Source organism: Mesoplodon densirostris, chromosome 1, assembly GCF_025265405.1.
Source record: "Mesoplodon densirostris isolate mMesDen1 chromosome 1, mMesDen1 primary haplotype, whole genome shotgun sequence".
Classification (NCBI taxonomy): domain Eukaryota; kingdom Metazoa; phylum Chordata; class Mammalia; order Artiodactyla; family Ziphiidae; genus Mesoplodon; species Mesoplodon densirostris.
The window spans coordinates 182,204,348-182,223,599 of NC_082661.1; the positions used below are offsets into that span (position 1 = coordinate 182,204,348).

Genomic DNA, 19,252 nt, shown 5'->3' on the forward strand with positions numbered 1-19,252 from the left:
CGCTGCATGTGGGATCTTAGTTCCCTGGCCAGGGATACAACTCGCACCCCCTGCAGTGGAAGCGCGGAGACTTAACCACTGGACCTGCAGGGAAGTCCTGAAACTATCTTTCTTTAAGATTCTTTAAAATAATCCAACTAAATTTTTTAAGGCTTCATTGCATTATTTACTTACTCTGAAGACCATCAGCAATTAGCTTTATACTCATGTAATATCTTGTTTTGTGTATTTATATCTAAATCTTTCATTTCTTGAACCTTGGAAACTATTTGTCCCCATCTTCTGTTCTTCTTTGAATGTTGTCGTTAGCCCTCTATAAACAGGTCAATCATGAACTTTGTAGTGAAGATGATGTGAAAAATATTCTATTTGCAATGTTGGCTTGAATTTATCCAATTTGATAGGAGTTTTATGAGTAACATTCCTTGCAAAGTCTTAGAACAACAAAGAGGGGTAAGATGGTTTCTGTTGTCAAGGATTTCACAATTTTATGTTGTGCAGATAGAATTAACCTATTGGTTTGCTCCAATTAAGGAAGGTTAGTGAAATAACGTTTCTTCCTCCTTCTGTCTCCCTCCTCCATTCTAGACCTATTGGAAACTTAAGGGGTAATTGAGATCAAACATATTATAACTCATATCTTTGTCCAATTTATAGGGGCCTAAATCTTTGATTTTCTTTTTGTATTATATCACATTATTTAGCTAACCCCACTATTTATCATGTGATTTAAATCCAGAACCCATTCAAGGAGCCCTCAAAGATTCAGGGAACCCAAGGATGAGGGGACATAGAAATCATAGTATTTAACACCAGTATACAGATCTGCATATTTTGCTGGGAACTTCATACTCATACACACAAACACAAACATGCTTACCCCACTCTCACTTCTCTGTAAACACACACTCTCTCACATACAATATGTGTTCTTTTGATTTGTCTGATTCACTATGGGCCGTTTATGCTGAGAAATAAGAGCCTTTCTCCGGGTTTATATAATTCTCATAATTTTAAAGCTTGTTTGCCTATGTCTCTCAAAGTTAGAAATTAATCATAAACAGATGCCTGCAAGACAAAAAAAAATAGTTGCACAGGTTATTGTTTTGATATCTTCCAAAGTAAGTGAGAGGGGAGTCCAGAATGATACCCCAGGCTTCTGGCTCAGGAACTGGGTGGACGTGGAAACTGGTTCCTGAGATAGGAGACCGAGCAGAGGGGCAGATTGTGGTGTAGGATTAGAAGTGGGTGAGTTCAACTGTGAGCACACTGGGGCAGAGCATCATGAAGGACATCCAAGAGCAGAGAATGCCAGATACCACACAGGCACTAGGGACTCAGGAGACCTCCAAGAGAAGGTTTCTGCCATAGGACACTCTAGTCCACTGGGAGCTAGCAAATGAGAAAGCCATGAATTACAGAGAGACTGGGGAGTCGCAGAGCAGAGGTATGTGCCCCTCCCACCCTCCCTTCAGCACCCTGGACCTCTGTGAGCATTGCAGATTCTTCACGCAGCATCCACGTCCCTGCATTTGCCCACACTGCTTTCTTCCTGGAAGGTGTCACTTCTCACCTGCCCTTCTCCCCAGGCTGAGCTAGAAGCCCTTCTCCTTTCCATAACATTCTGTAATTCTACCAGAGTCATTATGCTTTACTGTTTAACTCTTTTCTCAATAAACTATCAATCGCCTGAAAGCAATGCTGTTGGACAATTGATTACCAACTGTCACTCTGCCAAGAGACCCCTTCTTTCATGAAAGTAGGGAATGCATCTGGGTGGGGATGTCTTGATTTGTCTGGAAATCAGATAGTCTTGACGTATCCTTGAAGTTTATACAATTCAATTAACTTTGCGGTGTATGACAACTTCTTTTTCCACGATGGCATTTGAATAGAGTGGTATGTACAAAAAAAATGTTGGTTCAGAATTAACCTAAGTGAAAAACTTTATATCGGCTATAGCATATTCTGTCTGTCTTTAAAAAAGTCAATTCTCTTTCTGCCACTTGAGATGTCAGGTCACTGGCTATAAAACTGCCTTGAAGTTTGATGACAATTTCAGTGATAATGAAGGCCGATTAGAGTATTTTTTGACATGTGCCCTTTACACACTGATCCTATTAACAAGGACTTATTAGACCTGCATGCTTCACTTTGTACTTAATTTTCGGGAGACAACAAAGTATATCACTAGTTCAGGAAACGATATGTGATCTTGTTTTTAATTTATAGTTTAGATTTGTTTTGTCTCGTTGGTAGTTAAGTAGATTTTATTTGATGCTGTTTATTATATTACATTAACTTAGCAGGTGGCGCATACTTTTATCCTTTGGGTCATGATTCTGAGGTGAATAATAGCTTAATTTAGAGACGGACCTTGAGAAAACTGTCTAGTTGGTTTTACCCTTATAATTTACATTGCATATCATTATGGTGTATGTATATTCATATACAGTTATATATTGTTCCAAAATAAAAGATGAGAAATGTGTTTGGTAAAATGGGACTTTTAGAGCAGTATACATTTCAGTCCTCAGTTTGAGCTATGTAACATATACTTCAGATAATTTATTAGAAGCAATACTCTAACAGCCAAACCTGTTTAAGTCCTGTGCGTGTATGTGTGTGTGTGTGTGTGTTTTCATCTCATTTGTTTCTTTTGTGATGGCACATCCTGACACAGCATACTAATGACTGGTTTTTAGAATAACATTGACATATGTCCACTTAGACAAATGAATATCTTCATCTTTAATGAGTCATTGGAGAGGAACAAGAAGTGCAGATGCAAATTTGAGTTCAGCTGGAGGGCAAAATTAAGATAAGAAAAAGAAAAGAAATGTAGGACTATGTTATAATCCCTTAATCACAAGAATCATCATCTCGTATCTTTTGCACACAGACACAGACACTCACACAGACACACACAAACACACATACACACACACCCCATGCATGGAATGCCATTAACATTCCAAACAAATTGAATTTTTATTCGTTATTAAAATCACTTTTGGGTGTTCTGATTTTCTCATTGGCAATGGGCTTTGATTCATTTGATATTTGCCATTATATTAAAGACAACTTGAGGGAAAACCAATGTCTGGTCTTCCTATTGTGAATTAGCAATCATATTTGTGAATCATTTTAAATAAAACAGTTATGAAGCAACCCAAGCTATTTTCTACCTAACAGCCCATAAACGTTATATCTGTATTTTCTGGAAACCCTAGTTGTAAGTGATTCTGGATCCTCAGATTTTGCAGTGTCATGATTAATATGTTGGTATTAAAATTTCAAAAATAGACATAGAAACATTTTATTCTCTTCAAAATGAAAATTACTAGATTGTTTTTTCTGGTTATAAAAGTGATTCATGCTCATTATAATAACCCAAACTATACATTTTAAAAATTATAATAAAAGAAAGTTGAAATTATCTTGAATCTTACCCCTCAGAGATAAGCCCAATTACCATTTTGGTGAACAACATTTTCGATATCATACCTTCTAACACACACACATATTTATCATTTTTAATAAAGAGATCATTTTATACATTTTGTTTATCATTAGCATGTTTCCAAGTCAATAAATATAAAACTATTTCATCAATCTCCTTTATTTTTCTAATTACATAACCATTTATGAAAAAGATACTTGGAAAAATTTCAGTCAATATAGAAACATGTAGTTAAAAGGGGATGCTTTTCTTCATGGCAAAATTGATCCTACTTCCCTTCCATATGTAACTCATGATAAGAGTTGGAATTTAACTCAACTTTGTCACCTGAGAAATATAAATATTTCTTCTTTCTTTACAATATTTGCAGCTGTCACTTATTTTTTAGGTTCATTTATATTGGCTAGAACCTGGAGTAAAATATTGGTTAACCTCAGTAACAAGGGGAATGCTATTTTAATCTTGACTTTTGAGCAGTATTCTATAATTTTCTTTAATTTTCTGTAATTAGACCTGTCTCAGGTTAAGAATAATTTATTCATAACTAAGACTTTTGTTTGTTTTTGTTCTCTTTTAGTTTAGCTTTGTTTTGTATTAATAAGAATGTGCATAAAACTTTATCAAATGCTTTTCTAAAATCTGTTAAAATATAGTAAAACGAGGAATTTCATTGGTAGTATTTCCCAATCACAAGCCACTGTTTTATTCCTAGGAGAAACTGCATTGTTTTGCTGTATTATTGGTCTTTAGTTACATAGTTGGAGTTAATTTGCTAATATTTTATTTAGAAATGTGATGTTTAAATTAAAAACAAAATTGCCTGATAGTTCTGCCCCCTGCCTACTTTCTGTCTAATTTTGTTTTCAAGTTACACAATCAGTAAAATGTGATCATTTAAATGGGAGGGGGCCTAGAAGTCAAATAATTAATCTGCTCATCTTATAGATGGATAACCAAAGACAGAGAAGTAAATAGTTACATTAGCAAAACTAATATCAGAGACAGGATTGCGTGATTTAAGATTTATAACATTTGGGAGGCAATTTGAGATGCAAAGTCTTAGAGGATATTAAGTTCCTTGGCAATAGTTTGTTTCCATGAAACAGCCTGACTTCAGTCACTGCTAGGAAGTTCACCTACCTATAGCTTCCTGTCGTACTTAGAAACTACAGTTTTATTCTCTCTTTCATGTGTCCCCTTAAATAGGTTATGTTTCTTGAGATTTGCTTGTGTTGTCTTTGAGTTCTCAGGCAGTTCCTAGCCCACATCACAGGTGCATAATCAATATTTGTTACTTGATGAAACTGTTTACCTGCACCTTGCTATGCACTTTTATAACACAATTCTATTAGTTAAATATTCTACAAAACTCATAATTCATGGTCATTTCTTGTTACTACAAGGGGCAGCACAGAAGCATTGTCTGACCAGGAGGAACAGAAGAACTGGCTTGCTTAGCCAGAGGTCACTTGGACGCCAACACTGAGAGATCACAGACCCCCGTCTACACTTCTCACATTCAGTCCCAGTGCTCTGAGCTAGGCTTACCTGGAAACAAAGCATGCGTTACATTACGTTCTGCTGGAGATACTAAAGCTCCTGGGTTTGTTCATGGGAGTTATCGCACCTCTTTCCATCTGCCTCACTCACCAGCATTTGGCAGCCAGCTTGGGTTCTTTGAAGAGTTATTTTGCTTGATTAAAAATAAATTAATTAAAAGCTAAATTGGGAGCTAACCAATTGTTCCCAATTTGATATCTTAAGTGAAACTAAAACTCGAAAGAAGCTGCCTCCCAAGCTTTGTTAAGTACAATGACCAGACTAGAAGAAAAGTGTGTTACTTTTCTTTGAAGTCCAACTGTCTAAGCCTTTGTGGAATATTGCAAATGAATTTCAGAGGGAAATTTCATTTCCCTTTCTCACTTGTCCTGAATTTCTGCTGCTGCCTCCTCCCTCTAAACTCAATTTTTCATCCTCTCTTTGGGGATGATACATTTGTAAGTGTACTAATCCATGCACTCATGCATTTATTCATCCACTGAAGGACTATTGTTTGGCTACCATGTATCAGGTACTAGAAACTGAGGGCCCAGTGATGAACAAGTAAGGGCCCTGCTCTTATAAAGCAGAAGAAATGGTCACTAATCAAATAATCTTTTCAGTAAATGTATAATTACAAATCGAGAATCAAGCTCAGAAGGAAAAACCTGACTTGGTTAAAGACAGGTCTCAGTGGTGGGTAAGGGTTGCAGTATTGGTGAAAAACTTTCTAAAAATTTACTTGGGAGCAGAGACCTGCAATTAACTATGTCTAAGTGGTGTAAATGTGGCAATGAAGGAGGAGGAGCACATTCCAGGCTAAAGAAAACAGCATGTGCAAATCTCCTGTGGCAGAAGGAAGCATGGATAGTTGAAAATAGGTTGACATAGCTGAAGTAAAGAGAGAAAAAGAACTATGGGTGATGAGTCTTGGACAAGACTATAGAAGACCTTGTAGGGAAGGGAATGTGGAGTGGGAATGAGAGATGATGATGGAAGAATCAAATTTGCATTTGAAAAAAATCATCAGCTACAGTGTGGTGAACATATTGTAGAGAAGGCACAGTGGCTGAGAATAAAATCTAAGACTGAATGAAAAAATAAAACTGACAGTAAACTTGACTAGGGTAGGGAGCAAGAAAAGTAGATGATTCAAGAGATGTTTTGAGAGAGGAAATCAAAACAAATGGATTGATAAGGGAATGGGAGTGAGTATTGTCTAGGCAGCCTCTAGCTCTCTGCTTCATGTCACAAGACACATGGGGATATCCTCACCACCTACACTGTCCTCTGTCCACACTACGCTAGTCTGACCATCATCATTCTGCCTCAACCAACAATGGCCCTCTGTGTGGCTGAATCAGTGAATAATTTCAGGAATTACTTACTTGACTTCTTATTATTTGATAGCTGAAACCACCTTCTTGAAACTTTCTCTTCTCCTATCCTCTATGACATCAGAGTATTGTGGGTAACCTTCTCTATCTCTGGCCACTTTTTCTAAGACTCATCATAGGTTTATCTTCTTCTATCTGCCTAATAAATATTGGTATCTTAGGTACTCTTCTAAGAATATATACCCCCTACTCACACACATCCAATTGCTATTGATAAGCTAGTGACTTCCTAATTAATATCCACTGTGGACTCTTCCTCTCTTTTCCTTCTTCACAGCTCTTCACAAGCTTTTGTGAATCTTTATTCTTTTCTAAATTCAGAAAGCAATCCAATCTTTTGTAAATGCCAAGTCACAAATAAAGAACTTGTTTTAGCTATACTGTTTCTGTATCCTTACTTCAAGTGTTTATTTGTATCTTTGTTACAGATTTGTCAGATTTTGACGTTCCCAATATACAAACAGTCGGACTGAAATCAACTCAAGGCAATTAAGTTTAATGACTCAAGGGCTTTCTTTCCTCAAGTATTTTCCTCCATAACTTAAAGTAATGATACTAATCTTTATGCTCCTGTAATAGATAATTAGAAACTTTTTTTTTTTGATGAGGAAGGGACAGAGGAAGGACATAGTTTCCAATTAAGTTGTACTAAGCCCTCTAAGATATACATTCATTGCATTTATTAAGACACAATAGAAGATAGCTATTCATGATAATTCAATTTCCAGGTGAACAAAGATAAACTATTTTTTAATTTATTTACATAGACTAAATTCTGTTTTTAGGATACTTTGGCTGATAAAAATTTTTTATAAAAAAGAATACATAATTGTCTTTACCTTCTAGCAGTTTACCATCTGAAAAAATACATAAGTGAGTCTAGGAAGAATAAAGTAGGTGCTATACTTGTGCAAGTATGAATTATGATTCTGGGCGTCTGAGAAAGGTTTGTGGAGGAGATGTTATTTGATCCAGGCCTTAATGTATAGGTATGAATTTAAAAGAGCACATGAAAGGATGGCTTTTAGATATAATAAACAGCTTACGAAAGGATAAGCACAATTGCTAAATTATTTTCTTTAAGAATTAGATGTCCTTTTTTACCTGGTCTGTAAAATGTTCTAATAGATATCTAGGGATTAGATATTCAAAACAAGACAGGTAAAACCACACTTATCTATATGTGCAGAAACTGAAATGAACATCTCCTTCTCTGCATTTGCCCCTGATACTATGGTATCCAGGTTGCCTAAATCCAGAAGCAGACATTTGATAGAAAGTGCCTTCCATTGGGGCTTCCCTGGTGGCGCAGTGGTTGAGAGTCCGCCTGCCGATGCAGGGGACACGGGTTCGTGCCCCGGTCTGGGAAGATCCCACATGCCGTGGAGCGGCTGGGCCCGTGAGCCATGGCTGCTGAGCCTGCGCGTCCGGAGCCTGTGCTTCACAACGGGAGAGGCCACAACAATGAGAGGCCCACATACTGCAAAAAAAAAAAAAAAAAAAAAAAAAAGAAAGTGCCTTCCACTGAAATGATTATGGTTCTGCATTGCCAGCCTTTAACTTTGCTGAGAGTAGCCATCTGAAATTAGTGCATAAGGGGTTTGTAAATTTCTGATTCAGTACTACATTCAGTTACAGTTGCATGCAAGATAATATGAATTTGGGTTACTTAAGTAGACAACAAAAGAGACTTCATTTGAAGACACAAGGTAGTGCACATAGATACAGGCAAACTGAGAGAAGAGGGCTGAGATTGGGTAGGAACAGGAACTGCTCCAGGGCTCCATGCAGGAAGTGATGGATATGCCCACACCAGGGCCAGGGGAGGACTACTAGGAGCTTTGATTAACTCATACCAAGATTTCACACCACTGGGTTAGAGGAGGAGACAGTAGTTCTCCAAAGGGAAATCAGAGTGTTATTATTGACAGAAAAAGGAATGGATACTGGGGAGAAGGCCAGAAGTTTCTCCTACACTTGATTTTCTTGTTTCCTGAGCTTTTTGATTTTTAAACTTTTCTCTATTTGTTATAGACTGAATGTTTGTGTCCCCCAAAATTCATATGTTGAAATCCTAACACCCAAGGTGATAGTATTGGGAGGTAGAACCTTTTGAAGGTGATTAGGTAATGAGGGAAGAACCTTCATAGAAGTGATTAGTGCCCTTATTAAAAGAAGCCCCAGAGAGATCCCTCACCTCTTCTGCCATGTGAGGTTACAGCTAGAGGGTTTAGTCTATGAACCAGAAAGCTGGTACTCACCAGACACTGAGTCTGCCAGCATCTTGATTCTAGACTCCCCAGCCTCTAGCACTGCGAGAAATAAATTCTGTTGTTTGTAAGCTACCCAGTGTATTTACTTTTGTTATAGTAGCCCTAATAGACTAAGCCCTATTTCTCAGGTGGTAGTATAGGTTATTATTTCTCGTCTCTAATTTGTGAAGCCTCTTCTATGATTCCTAGCCTCTTCCATATATATTCAGTTCATACTTCTTGTAGATTTTCACCCCTTTACATTAATTTTCAGGAAGGAGTGTCTATCCAAACAAATGAAAATCAACCCAAAGTCTAAATATGTTTCTGTGTGTTGTGTGTATGTGTGTGTGGACGGTGGTATATCAGAATCACCTGGGGAACTTTTAACAGTTGAATTAAACATACTTTATACCTCTTCTAATGTCCACCCATAGACATACTTAATATATCAGAATATCTTGGCAGAGGAACCTGGACTTTTCTTTTAATAGCTATACTGGTGATTCTATTATGCTTACCATCTAACTTATCCCACAAGTTGAGGACTACTAATGAAGATTTTCTATGAGCCCAACCTTATATCTATTATTGAAGATATTTGACATTTTAGATTCTATAACCACTGTGAGAAAGTTGTTGAGAGAAAGATTTCACCTCATTATAAGGAAGAACTTCTTAACTTGTGTAACTTTGGACTACCCTGCAACGGGAATAGGCTGCCCTGCAAAACAGTAAATTCTGTCTCTGAAAGTGTTTACACAGGAGTTGCATGACCATCTGCCAGAGAGGAAAGTGAATGAAATGAGACAGTGACCTTTCTTCCCCCTTGAGAGCTAAGATACACAGTGACATGATATTACAATTAACTATGTGAACTATATATAAACAATGAATATGCAAAAATGGAAATCTCACCAAACATCAAAGTTGGCTTCATGTTCTTGAGAAATCATATTGCAGGTAAATATCTGTGTGAGAGCTCCTTAGTGACAGAACGAATGATGTATGACGATCAGCTGTCCAAACAGTGAGCTTGCTCCTAGCAACGATACCATTTCAGTTGTCTAAGATGACTTGAGAGGACAGCTAGTGCACCTGAGATTTCAAATAACACTTGATATTAGAATGTTAAAATATAGCATGCTCTGGTATTCAGTACTTTTAAAATTCAATCTCTTTATCAGCTCAGAACAGAGTAATGATAAACAGCAGAGTTAAGCTTATAGCATGGTAGACTGATTTAAATGTCATTGAAAATACTCCCACTCTCCAAATATCTTTTTTATAGCTTTCCTTGATACTGACTTTAGTGAGTCATTGGTGGTGAGGGGGGTCAAGTATGGCCAATTCCCTGACCTTGATGGAACTGGCCTAGCTGGCAGGGTTTTATGAGGCCAGGTTCCAGAGCAGGGAATTTCTCACTTCAGAACATGGGTCAGGGAGTGAGAGGTACCATGTTCTATGCCAGGTGAAGGGGGAAAAGTCAGCAAATAGAAAAGATGGCGGGGACATTCAAAATTGGTATACAGAAACTAAACTAGGAACCAGGAAGAGGAAAACAAACATCAACAAGATGGTAATAAATGTGAATTAGTTCAAGAATTGTCTGGTCAGGCTTTTCTGTCTACAACTTTTTTTTTAATAGACCTGAAAGGGCAGTAAGTTCAAGTTTAAAGCATTTAGAATGAGATATACATCTTAGAGGTCACAAGGACTGGTGGGAAGGAAAGAGACTCACAAGTGAGGTGCTGATGTTAAAAAATCACTCCCCTCTGAGTAACATGAAAACATGTCCCTGTCTGAAATTTTTTTTTAAATTTGACTTTTGCAATTATTAGATAGAGTATCAGCAATTATTTTAGTGATATAGCTTAATCTTTTGTAAAAATGAAAGAACGTTGTGTCCTGGCCTTGTTTTTTTAATAAAGTTGTGAATTTACCTGAGTGCACTTGGTCTCATTTATTTAGGTTAATTTAGGCTCTGATTTTCTTGGTCTTGGCTAAGGATATAGCACAATATCAAGAAAAAGTCTGGTCAATCATTTCAATGCAGGAAACTTTTCAGTGCTTTAATTCAGGATGGTATAAATGGCACACACATAGCCCTGATTAATAGTCTCCCTTCCTTGGATAGTTTGAGAATGTTTCTTCTCTCTGACTTTGTTTTCCAATTGATACAATAGAAGATTAGAGAATGAGGTCAGAGGTCACAAATTGGTGAACTGTGAACTAAAGTAAGTCAACAGACTGTTAGCTTGGTTAAGGAATTGAGTTTTTCCTTGTATTTCAACTTGTTTTAATGAGGCCTAATGCCTTTAGGCAGGGCATGCACACTCGTGTTTGCCTGGGGCACCACCATGTACCCTAACCACTGTTATATCTAGATGCCATGTTTGTATTCCCTGCATGAGTCCTGTAAACATTTGAATTTGTGGCTCTTCGATTAGACATTTTGTCAAATTTCTTTAGACTTCTAAAGTTTTAATTCTATAAAACTTCTTGAGAGAGTGAATGTTCTTTCCCACCCCCCATTAATAGAAGGGAGATGAGCTGGAAGGAAATTGATACATGGTCAGGGCTACCTGGTATCAGGCTATCTTCACAAACTATCTCATTTAATCCTCAAAGTACTCCAGTGAGATTGATAATATAATACCCATTTTATAGGTGACAGAATGATCTCAGAGATGTTAACATTTTGCCCATGGTCAGAAATTTTATTAATTGTGGGAATTGAGTTAAAACCCAGATCTATTTGTCTCCAAAACCTCTCTGTGAACAGTTTTCCTTAGTGGGCAAAAATCTTTCAAAAGGGTCTCTTGAATAATGAAACTTTACACAGACTTTTGAAACACTGTCAAAGATATATAAAAGCTGTCAGATGTCCAAATATCTCAAACTGTTTTATAGAATATTTTGTTTGCATGCTGTTTTCTTTGACCAAGAGGGAGTTGCCTTCATGCTATGCTGGGGAACATACATGACTGCCTAAAGAGCCACACAGAACTTAGGAATATTGTTAGAAAAAATTTCGCTTTCACTTAAACATTCATGTGACTTAGAAAATATCTCACAAATCACTCAAATTAGAAATGTAAAGCGATTTTTATCACATAATTTTCTCTATTTGGTCACAGAATACTAGCTATCCTATAAATTCCATTTGTTTCTATAAAATATCACTAAAACTCCACATGCCTTAATCTGGAAATAGTACTTGATTATCTAGAAAGTTTACCTGACATAGAACAGTTCTGGTAAGGAGAAGTTTGGGTATATCTGAATAAAGGAAGACAGAAAGAGTGTTAATATAATGATTAATTGAGTAGAAAACTTTGAGGTGTGCTGTATTTTCAATTGAGAGTTTTGTAAGACTTAAGTCTGCTAATATAAACAGAAACTTTGTTTTTAGGATGATTTTTATGTTAACATTAGTCACTGAATTGGCTACGATAAACATGGAGACCAGAAAATGTCCAGAAGAAGAATGTGTTTTTAAAAGGGAAAAAAGGTAAAGATGAAACATTAAAAATAAATAAAGTAAAAGAGTGTCCCCACCCTTCCTCCTATAACCTCTAAGTCTGTGAGTCTGTTTTGTAAATAAGTTCATTTGTATCATTTTTTTTCGATTCCGCATATAAGCAATATCATATGATATTTGTCTTTCTCTGTCTGACTTCACTTAGTATGATAATCTCCAGGTCCATCCATATTGCTGCAAATGACATTATTTCATTCTTTTTTAATGGCTGAATAATATTCCACTGTGTATATGTACCACATCTTCTTTATCCATTCCTCTGTTGATGGACATTTAAGTTGCTTCCATGTCTTGACTGTTATAAATAGCTCTGCAGTGAACATTGGGTGCATGTGTGCTTTTGGAGTATGGTTTTCTCTGGATATATGCCCAGGAGTGGGATTGCTGGATCATATAGTAGCTCTATTTTTAGTTTCTTAAGGAACCTCCATACTGTTCTCCATAGTGGCTGTACCAATTTACATTCCCACCAACAGTGAAGGAGAGTTCCCTTTTCTTAACAACCTCTCCAGCATTTATTGTTTGTAGATATTTTGATGATGGCCATTCTGATTGTTGTGAGGTGATATCTCATTGTAGTTTTGATTTGCATTTCTCTAATAATTAGTGATGTTGAGCATCTTTTCATGTGCCTCTTGGCCATCTGTGTATATCTGTTTCTTTGGAGAAATGTCTATTTAGGTCTTCTGCCCATTTTTTTGATTGGGTTGTTTGGGATAGATTGGGAGTTTGGAATTGACATGTACACACTACTATATTTAAAATATATAACCAACAAGGACCTACTGTATAGCACAGGGAGTTCTGCTTAATATCCTGTAATAACCTAAATGGGAAAAGAATTTGGAAAATAATAGATACATATATAACTGAATCCTTTTGCTGTACAGCTGAAACTAACACAACATTGTTAATCAGCTATGCTCTGATATAAAATAACTTTTTAAAAAAAGAGTGCCTATATAGAGTACCTTTCTGTAATTTTAAACTTTGGATTAACCAACATTCATCTGATTTGACCAAAAGATTGAGGCAGTAATTTAAATTTTTTACTTAAAACAAAGAGTGCTCAAATTTACAGATAGCTATTTTCTGCGAGTGCAGTGCATATTATTATGAGACATATTAAAGCAGTTAGACTGCTAAATTTTACTTTCTGTGAGTGGGGCTTTGGGAGTGGGGGAGAGGGGCAAAGAAACTGCTGCCCTTTTCAAATAATTCACAAATGTGCTAATTATGTGTCAGATATGAAAGTTGAGTCATTGTGACCTTCAAGCCAACAAAAGACCTTTTCAAGTAAGCCATTTCCATGTATATTAATAAAGTGAACAATGCCGTTCCCCAGTTAAATAATGTATGGCTGCTATTTCATTATATGTAAATGCAAACCATGGAGTTGTTTCACTGTTGACATATTTAAAGTAATGCTATAAAAAAAAGCAAAGCCTGCAAATCCATGTAAGTAACAGTTTGTGGTACTCTACAAATAGTCATCCAAAGATATGTTTTTTGTTCACTTCCACTGCATGCAGTTTAAGTGTGGTTTCTCTGCAACTGAGTGCATTGGATTTGATCAGTAAAACTTGCCATGTGCTAAAGTATGTAATAACTAACAGAGATATTAGGAAAGTGATTGTTAGAAAAGCAATCTCTTTGCAGTGATGAAGAGAACAACATATTTTGTAGATTAGAGGAAACATTGCCTCTGTACATGAATACTCACCTGTTAGCAAGGGGAATGTTGAATAAGAGTGAGGAAAAGGAAAGGAAAAGAAAGGAATTCCATGATCTTTCTCATGACTCATTCATGGTATAAAGAAATTATTTGTAAACATTGGACTTAGGTAATAGACGTGAATGTAGTTATTTAAAAGGGCACCCATTTCCCTGGAAAAGAGTGTGAGTTTAAAAAGCAATAATGTATAAAAGAATATGGGTATTACTAAGGGCTTGAATCAAATTGACTGCTCAAATGTCAAATAGTGCCTACGAAGTTGTAATAGAAAATCAAGAACAGGAAGAAGAATTCAATTATCTTGTATTTGTCCAGCTTTGCAGCATATTTGATGCTGAATAAAACATGAATAAAGATAACAGTCATGCTTAATGCAACTTAAGTATGCATAATAGACCTCTGGGAAATAATAAACCAATTACAAACTTAAAATAAATCACAATCATATGAGATTCCAAGAATCTATCAGCGTTCAATCCATAAGTAAACTTTTTTTTCAGTCCCATAGGAAACCATAATAGTTAGCATCTTATTATGGGTTAGGTGTTGATACCAAGAGACTGTACAGGGTTTACTAATTTACTCACCAGTCTTCCTTTTGGCTTTAAATGATTTTCCATGGCCCTTTGTTGTTTTTAATATCAATAGATTATCTGAATGCGTCCATAAAGCAGATACCAGTGACATTTATGAAAATGCTGTTGTTTGTCATTGAGATTTTCAATGGACATGTACATACTCTTACTTGTCTAGGATGACAAATGTTTCTTCATTTCCTTCATAATCTGAGATAATTTCCATTGTTTTATATTGTATTTAAGGTGGCAAATCTTGCTTGTTCCATGTCAACAAATGAAGATGGAATTAAGATTGTCAAAGTTGCAGCCAATCACCTGGAAACCTTGTGTCCACAGGTATGATAACTAAGTTACTGACTATTTCAATAAACTAGCTATAAAAAATTCTATGTAATGCTCCAGACTTTCATACATATGGAAATATTTTAAAATATATGTTTTAAACACAGACAATGACTCATCCTAAGGTCATACTTTGTTGTTTGCTAAGCACCTCATTCTTTATTTAACACCTGGTTCTTGTAACTTATCCTGAGAGACCATATTAGAATTTTGTGAAAGGTATGGTTTGAAATCAAAGCAGTGTTTTGTCTAACAGATCTGATTTATTTTTAGTCTTATTTATTTTAAAACTTCAAATTATATGACATTAATGGTTTTTTCCCTCTTTTATCAAAAGAAGGCATGAGTTTGAAAAAAGCCAAGAAATATTTTCTTGTCTGCAATTCAGGAGTTTTTTAAAATCTGAAGAGCAACACATTCTTTAGGGAATTATTTTTAGATGATGGATTGTTTTGAAACCATGAATCAGGATACACATAAGGTCAATCTTAAACGCCTTCCTTGTCTTAGAATAAGCAATAAATAGTATGGATAATTACTTCATAATAAAAACCACAAATGTTGTAAGGATGTGAAATATAATCATGATTAGAAACTTCAAGTCTCTGGACATCTGCTTAGATTCTAATTTTACTAAAAGTAGAGTGTGTGTTAAATTCTTGATTTGCCTTGCTGGTGACTTCATCTCTAAGAATATTGAGGAAACAGTAAGGGAGAGTGCTTCCTTAGACTTAATGTTGATTAACAAGTGAACACAGGCTGAAGAAGTGCAGTCTTAGGACCTGCACCTGAGATCTCGTAACTGATGTCAGTTTTCTGTGAGGTTCCACAGGGAACAGAACTCTGCAGTGAGGTCTCTGAAGTGGCAGAATCACTTACACGACCCTCAAGAGTCTGAATTCTCATTTCTCCACGTGGTGGATAACACTTGATGCTGTCATTTTTTAAATGTTTTTTGAATCCAAATAGTATTCAATGTATCTCATTGGTTTCAATTTATAATTTTCTGATTACTCAAGAAAACATTTTTTTAAACATTTATTAACCATTTGGCTTTCTAATTCTGAGTTGCCTCAACCCTTTGCCAATTTTTAGTTTTGATTTTTTTTAATTGCATTGCTTAGGTTTATTAAAAATGTCTTCTGTTGACTATGGCTTTTCTTTTAACTTTGAAAATAATATTTTAATCATAAAAGATTTTAAGAACTTTAATGTGAACATATGATCTATCTTTTAATTTCTTAAATAGACATTTGAGCACCTACCCTGTGCCATGGTTTGTTGGTTTGTGCTTTGTCAAGAAATTCTTGCAACAAAAATGTTATATAGTTCCCACATTTTCTTTTTTAAAGATTGATTTATTGTTATTTAACCTTTAGATCTTTTTTTATCTGAAATTTATTTTTATGTCTATATGAAGTGGGATTTTTTTTTTACAGTGGTAACCATTGGGAAACCATCATATATTAAATAGTTGATCCTTTCCCAATTAATGTGAAATGTTACCATTTTTCATACATACACACACACTTTTTAAATGTTTCCATTGTTTTATATATATTTGTATACATATGTGTATAAACTATAAGTAATGCATGCATATATATACAATACATGTTTTATTTAATACATTATATATGTATAATACATATCAAATCTGAATAGTTTCTTTAATCCTATTCTGTATGAAATATAAATTGATAGATAAATTAAAATATGTTCCAAAGTATACAATTTTCTGGGATCTCTGTTCTATTCCAGTGACTCATTTCTTTATCACTGCAACAGTATTATGGAAACTTTTTCCAGTTTTATTGAGATATAATTGACATACAGCACTGTATAATTTTAAAGTGTACAGCATAATGATTTGACTTAGATAAGTCATAAAATGATTACAACAGTAAGTTTAGTGAACATCCATCATCTCATATAGATACAAAATAAGAAAGAAAAAAAAATTTTTTCTTGGGATTTACTCTCTTAACAACTTTCATACATAGCATACAGCCATTTTCATTATATTAACCATGTCATACATTACATCCGTAGTACATACTTTCTTATAACTAGAAGTTTGTAACTTGACCACTTTTATCCACTTCCCACTCTTTCTACTTCCTACCTCTGAAAAGCACAAACATTGTCTCTTTTTCTATGAGGTTGTTTGTTTTTGAAGTATAATTGACGTACAACACTACATGAGTTCCTTGTGCACAACATAGTGATTCAATATTTCCGTATATTTCAAAATGACCATGATAAGTCTAATTACCATCTATCATCATATAAACATATGATATCATGACTGACAAATTCCCCACACTGTATATTTCATACCTGTGACATTTATTTTATACATGGAAGTTTGTACCTCTTAATCTCCCTCACCTAGTTATCTCATCACCCCATCCCCTCCCCTCTGTTCTTGGTATCTATAACTTTGTTTCTGTTTTGTTATGTTTGTCCATTTGTGTGTTTTTTTTAGATTTCATATGTAAGTGAAATCATATGGTATTTGTCTTTCTCTGTTTTACTTATTTCACTTAGCATATTCCCTCTAGTTCTCTCCATGTTGTCACAAATAGCAAGATTTAATTCTTTTTTATGGCTGAGTAATGTTCCATTGTGTGTGTTTATGTGTGTGTGTGTTTACCACATCTCCTTTATCCATTCATTTATTGATGAGCACATAGGTTGCTTTAATATCTTTGCTATTGTACATAATACTGCAATGCATATATCTTTTCAAACTAGTGTTTTTGTTTTCTTTTGATAAAAAGCAAGGAGTGGAATTTCTGGGTCATATGGTAGTTCTATTTTTATTTTTTTGGGTAATCTCCATACTGTTTTCCATAGTGACTGCACCAATTTACATTCCTGTAAACAAGGCATAAGGGTTCCCTTTTCTCTACATCCTTGCCAACACTTGGTATTTGTTGTCTTTTGGATAATAGGCATTCTGACAGGTGTGAAGTTGACAGCTCGTGGTTTTAATCTACATTTCCCTGATAATTAGTGATACTGAGCATCTTTTCATGTGCCTTTTGGCCATCTGTATATCTTCTTTGGAAAAATGTCTATTCAGGTTCTTTGCCCATTTTTAATTGGGTTGTTTCTTTTTTTAATGTTGAGTTGTATGAGCTCTTTGTATATTTTGGATCTTAACCCCTGAATGAATATTTTGTTTGCAAATATCTTCTCCCATTCAGTATGAGACCTTTAATTTTGTTGACAGTTTGCTTCACTGTGCAAAAGCTTTTAAGTTTGATGTAGTCCCATTTGTTTATTTTTGCTTTTGTTTCCCTTTCCTAAGGAGATTTATCCCCCCAAAATATTGCTAAAACCGATGTCAAAGAGCATCCTGCCTGAGTTTCTTTTTATTCTTTACTTAACATTGTAGTTACTTTATTGGTCTAGAAAATTTAGTTTTTATAACCATCAGATTACATACATAGTGATAATAAGACTGCCCCCCACACAATCAACTGTATATTACAAGGCTTCTCTAACTTAGTAGATAAATATTACAAAATTACAAAGCTAGCTGGTTACAGTTGAGCTATCAAGTAGGTATCACATTTCTATAGATCAAAAAGTTGAATAAAAAGAAAACTGATGTCACTGATAAGTCACCAAGTATATTTGAGAGATCCAAGTTACATGCACATAGAAGGAAATTGGTTACAAAAACCATTACATTACTTGATGTTAACATTTTGCAATGTTTAAAACATTTGCAATCAAGCAACAATAAATAAAGATAAGAATGAATTTTAAAAAGGAGTTAATGGAAGCTGAACGGATGTATTTAACATATTACACAACTCAAATCACAGTTGTATAATACATCCAATCCCCACAAACATATTTGTGCATTACGCCATTGAAACGTGCACTATTTCCCCCACAACTCCTCTGGCTCTATTCGCAATCAATAACCTTTCCTATAAACCTTTCTATTTAATCTTTTAAGTCAGATAGGATGGGTAAGCATGTATAATCTTCATTATTATTTCAGAACAGATACAAAGTTTAGTCATATGCTCAATCTTCAGTTACATTACTTTCAAAAAGCATCTGAACTGCTGTAACCGTCTATGACAATTCAAGCCTAAGAAACCGAGAAAAGTGGCAGTCAAGAATCTGATCTAAGTAACTATGTAAACTATGATAATACTAAAACCTGTGTGTCCACATTTCTAAAAGAATGATTTCCTGTTTGAGAAGTGTTACTCAATGGATCTCTGAAAGGAAAACTGACTGACTACTGTATTGCTCTCTGATGTAAAACGCTTAGGTGACCACAAATATTTACCCAGTTGGTTAACAAGCTTTCATTTGGGCCTTTAAAAAAAATATTCAAAGCCACAAAAGTAATTATGAAAATAAAATTTTGGAA

At 35.1% G+C, this 19,252-nt stretch overlaps 1 protein-coding gene across 1 annotated transcript in view; it reads left to right on the forward strand.

The window, feature by feature from the left end:
- The window catches only part of CTNNA3 (catenin alpha 3), a 1,652,440-nt gene that overhangs the window by 1,031,734 nt on the left and 601,454 nt on the right, over nucleotides 1-19,252 (forward strand). The window contains exon 9 of the mRNA XM_060092416.1: nucleotides 14,752-14,844. Coding sequence (XP_059948399.1) covers nucleotides 14,752-14,844 — 93 coding nt within the window. The remainder of the gene's footprint in view (nucleotides 1-14,751; nucleotides 14,845-19,252) is intronic.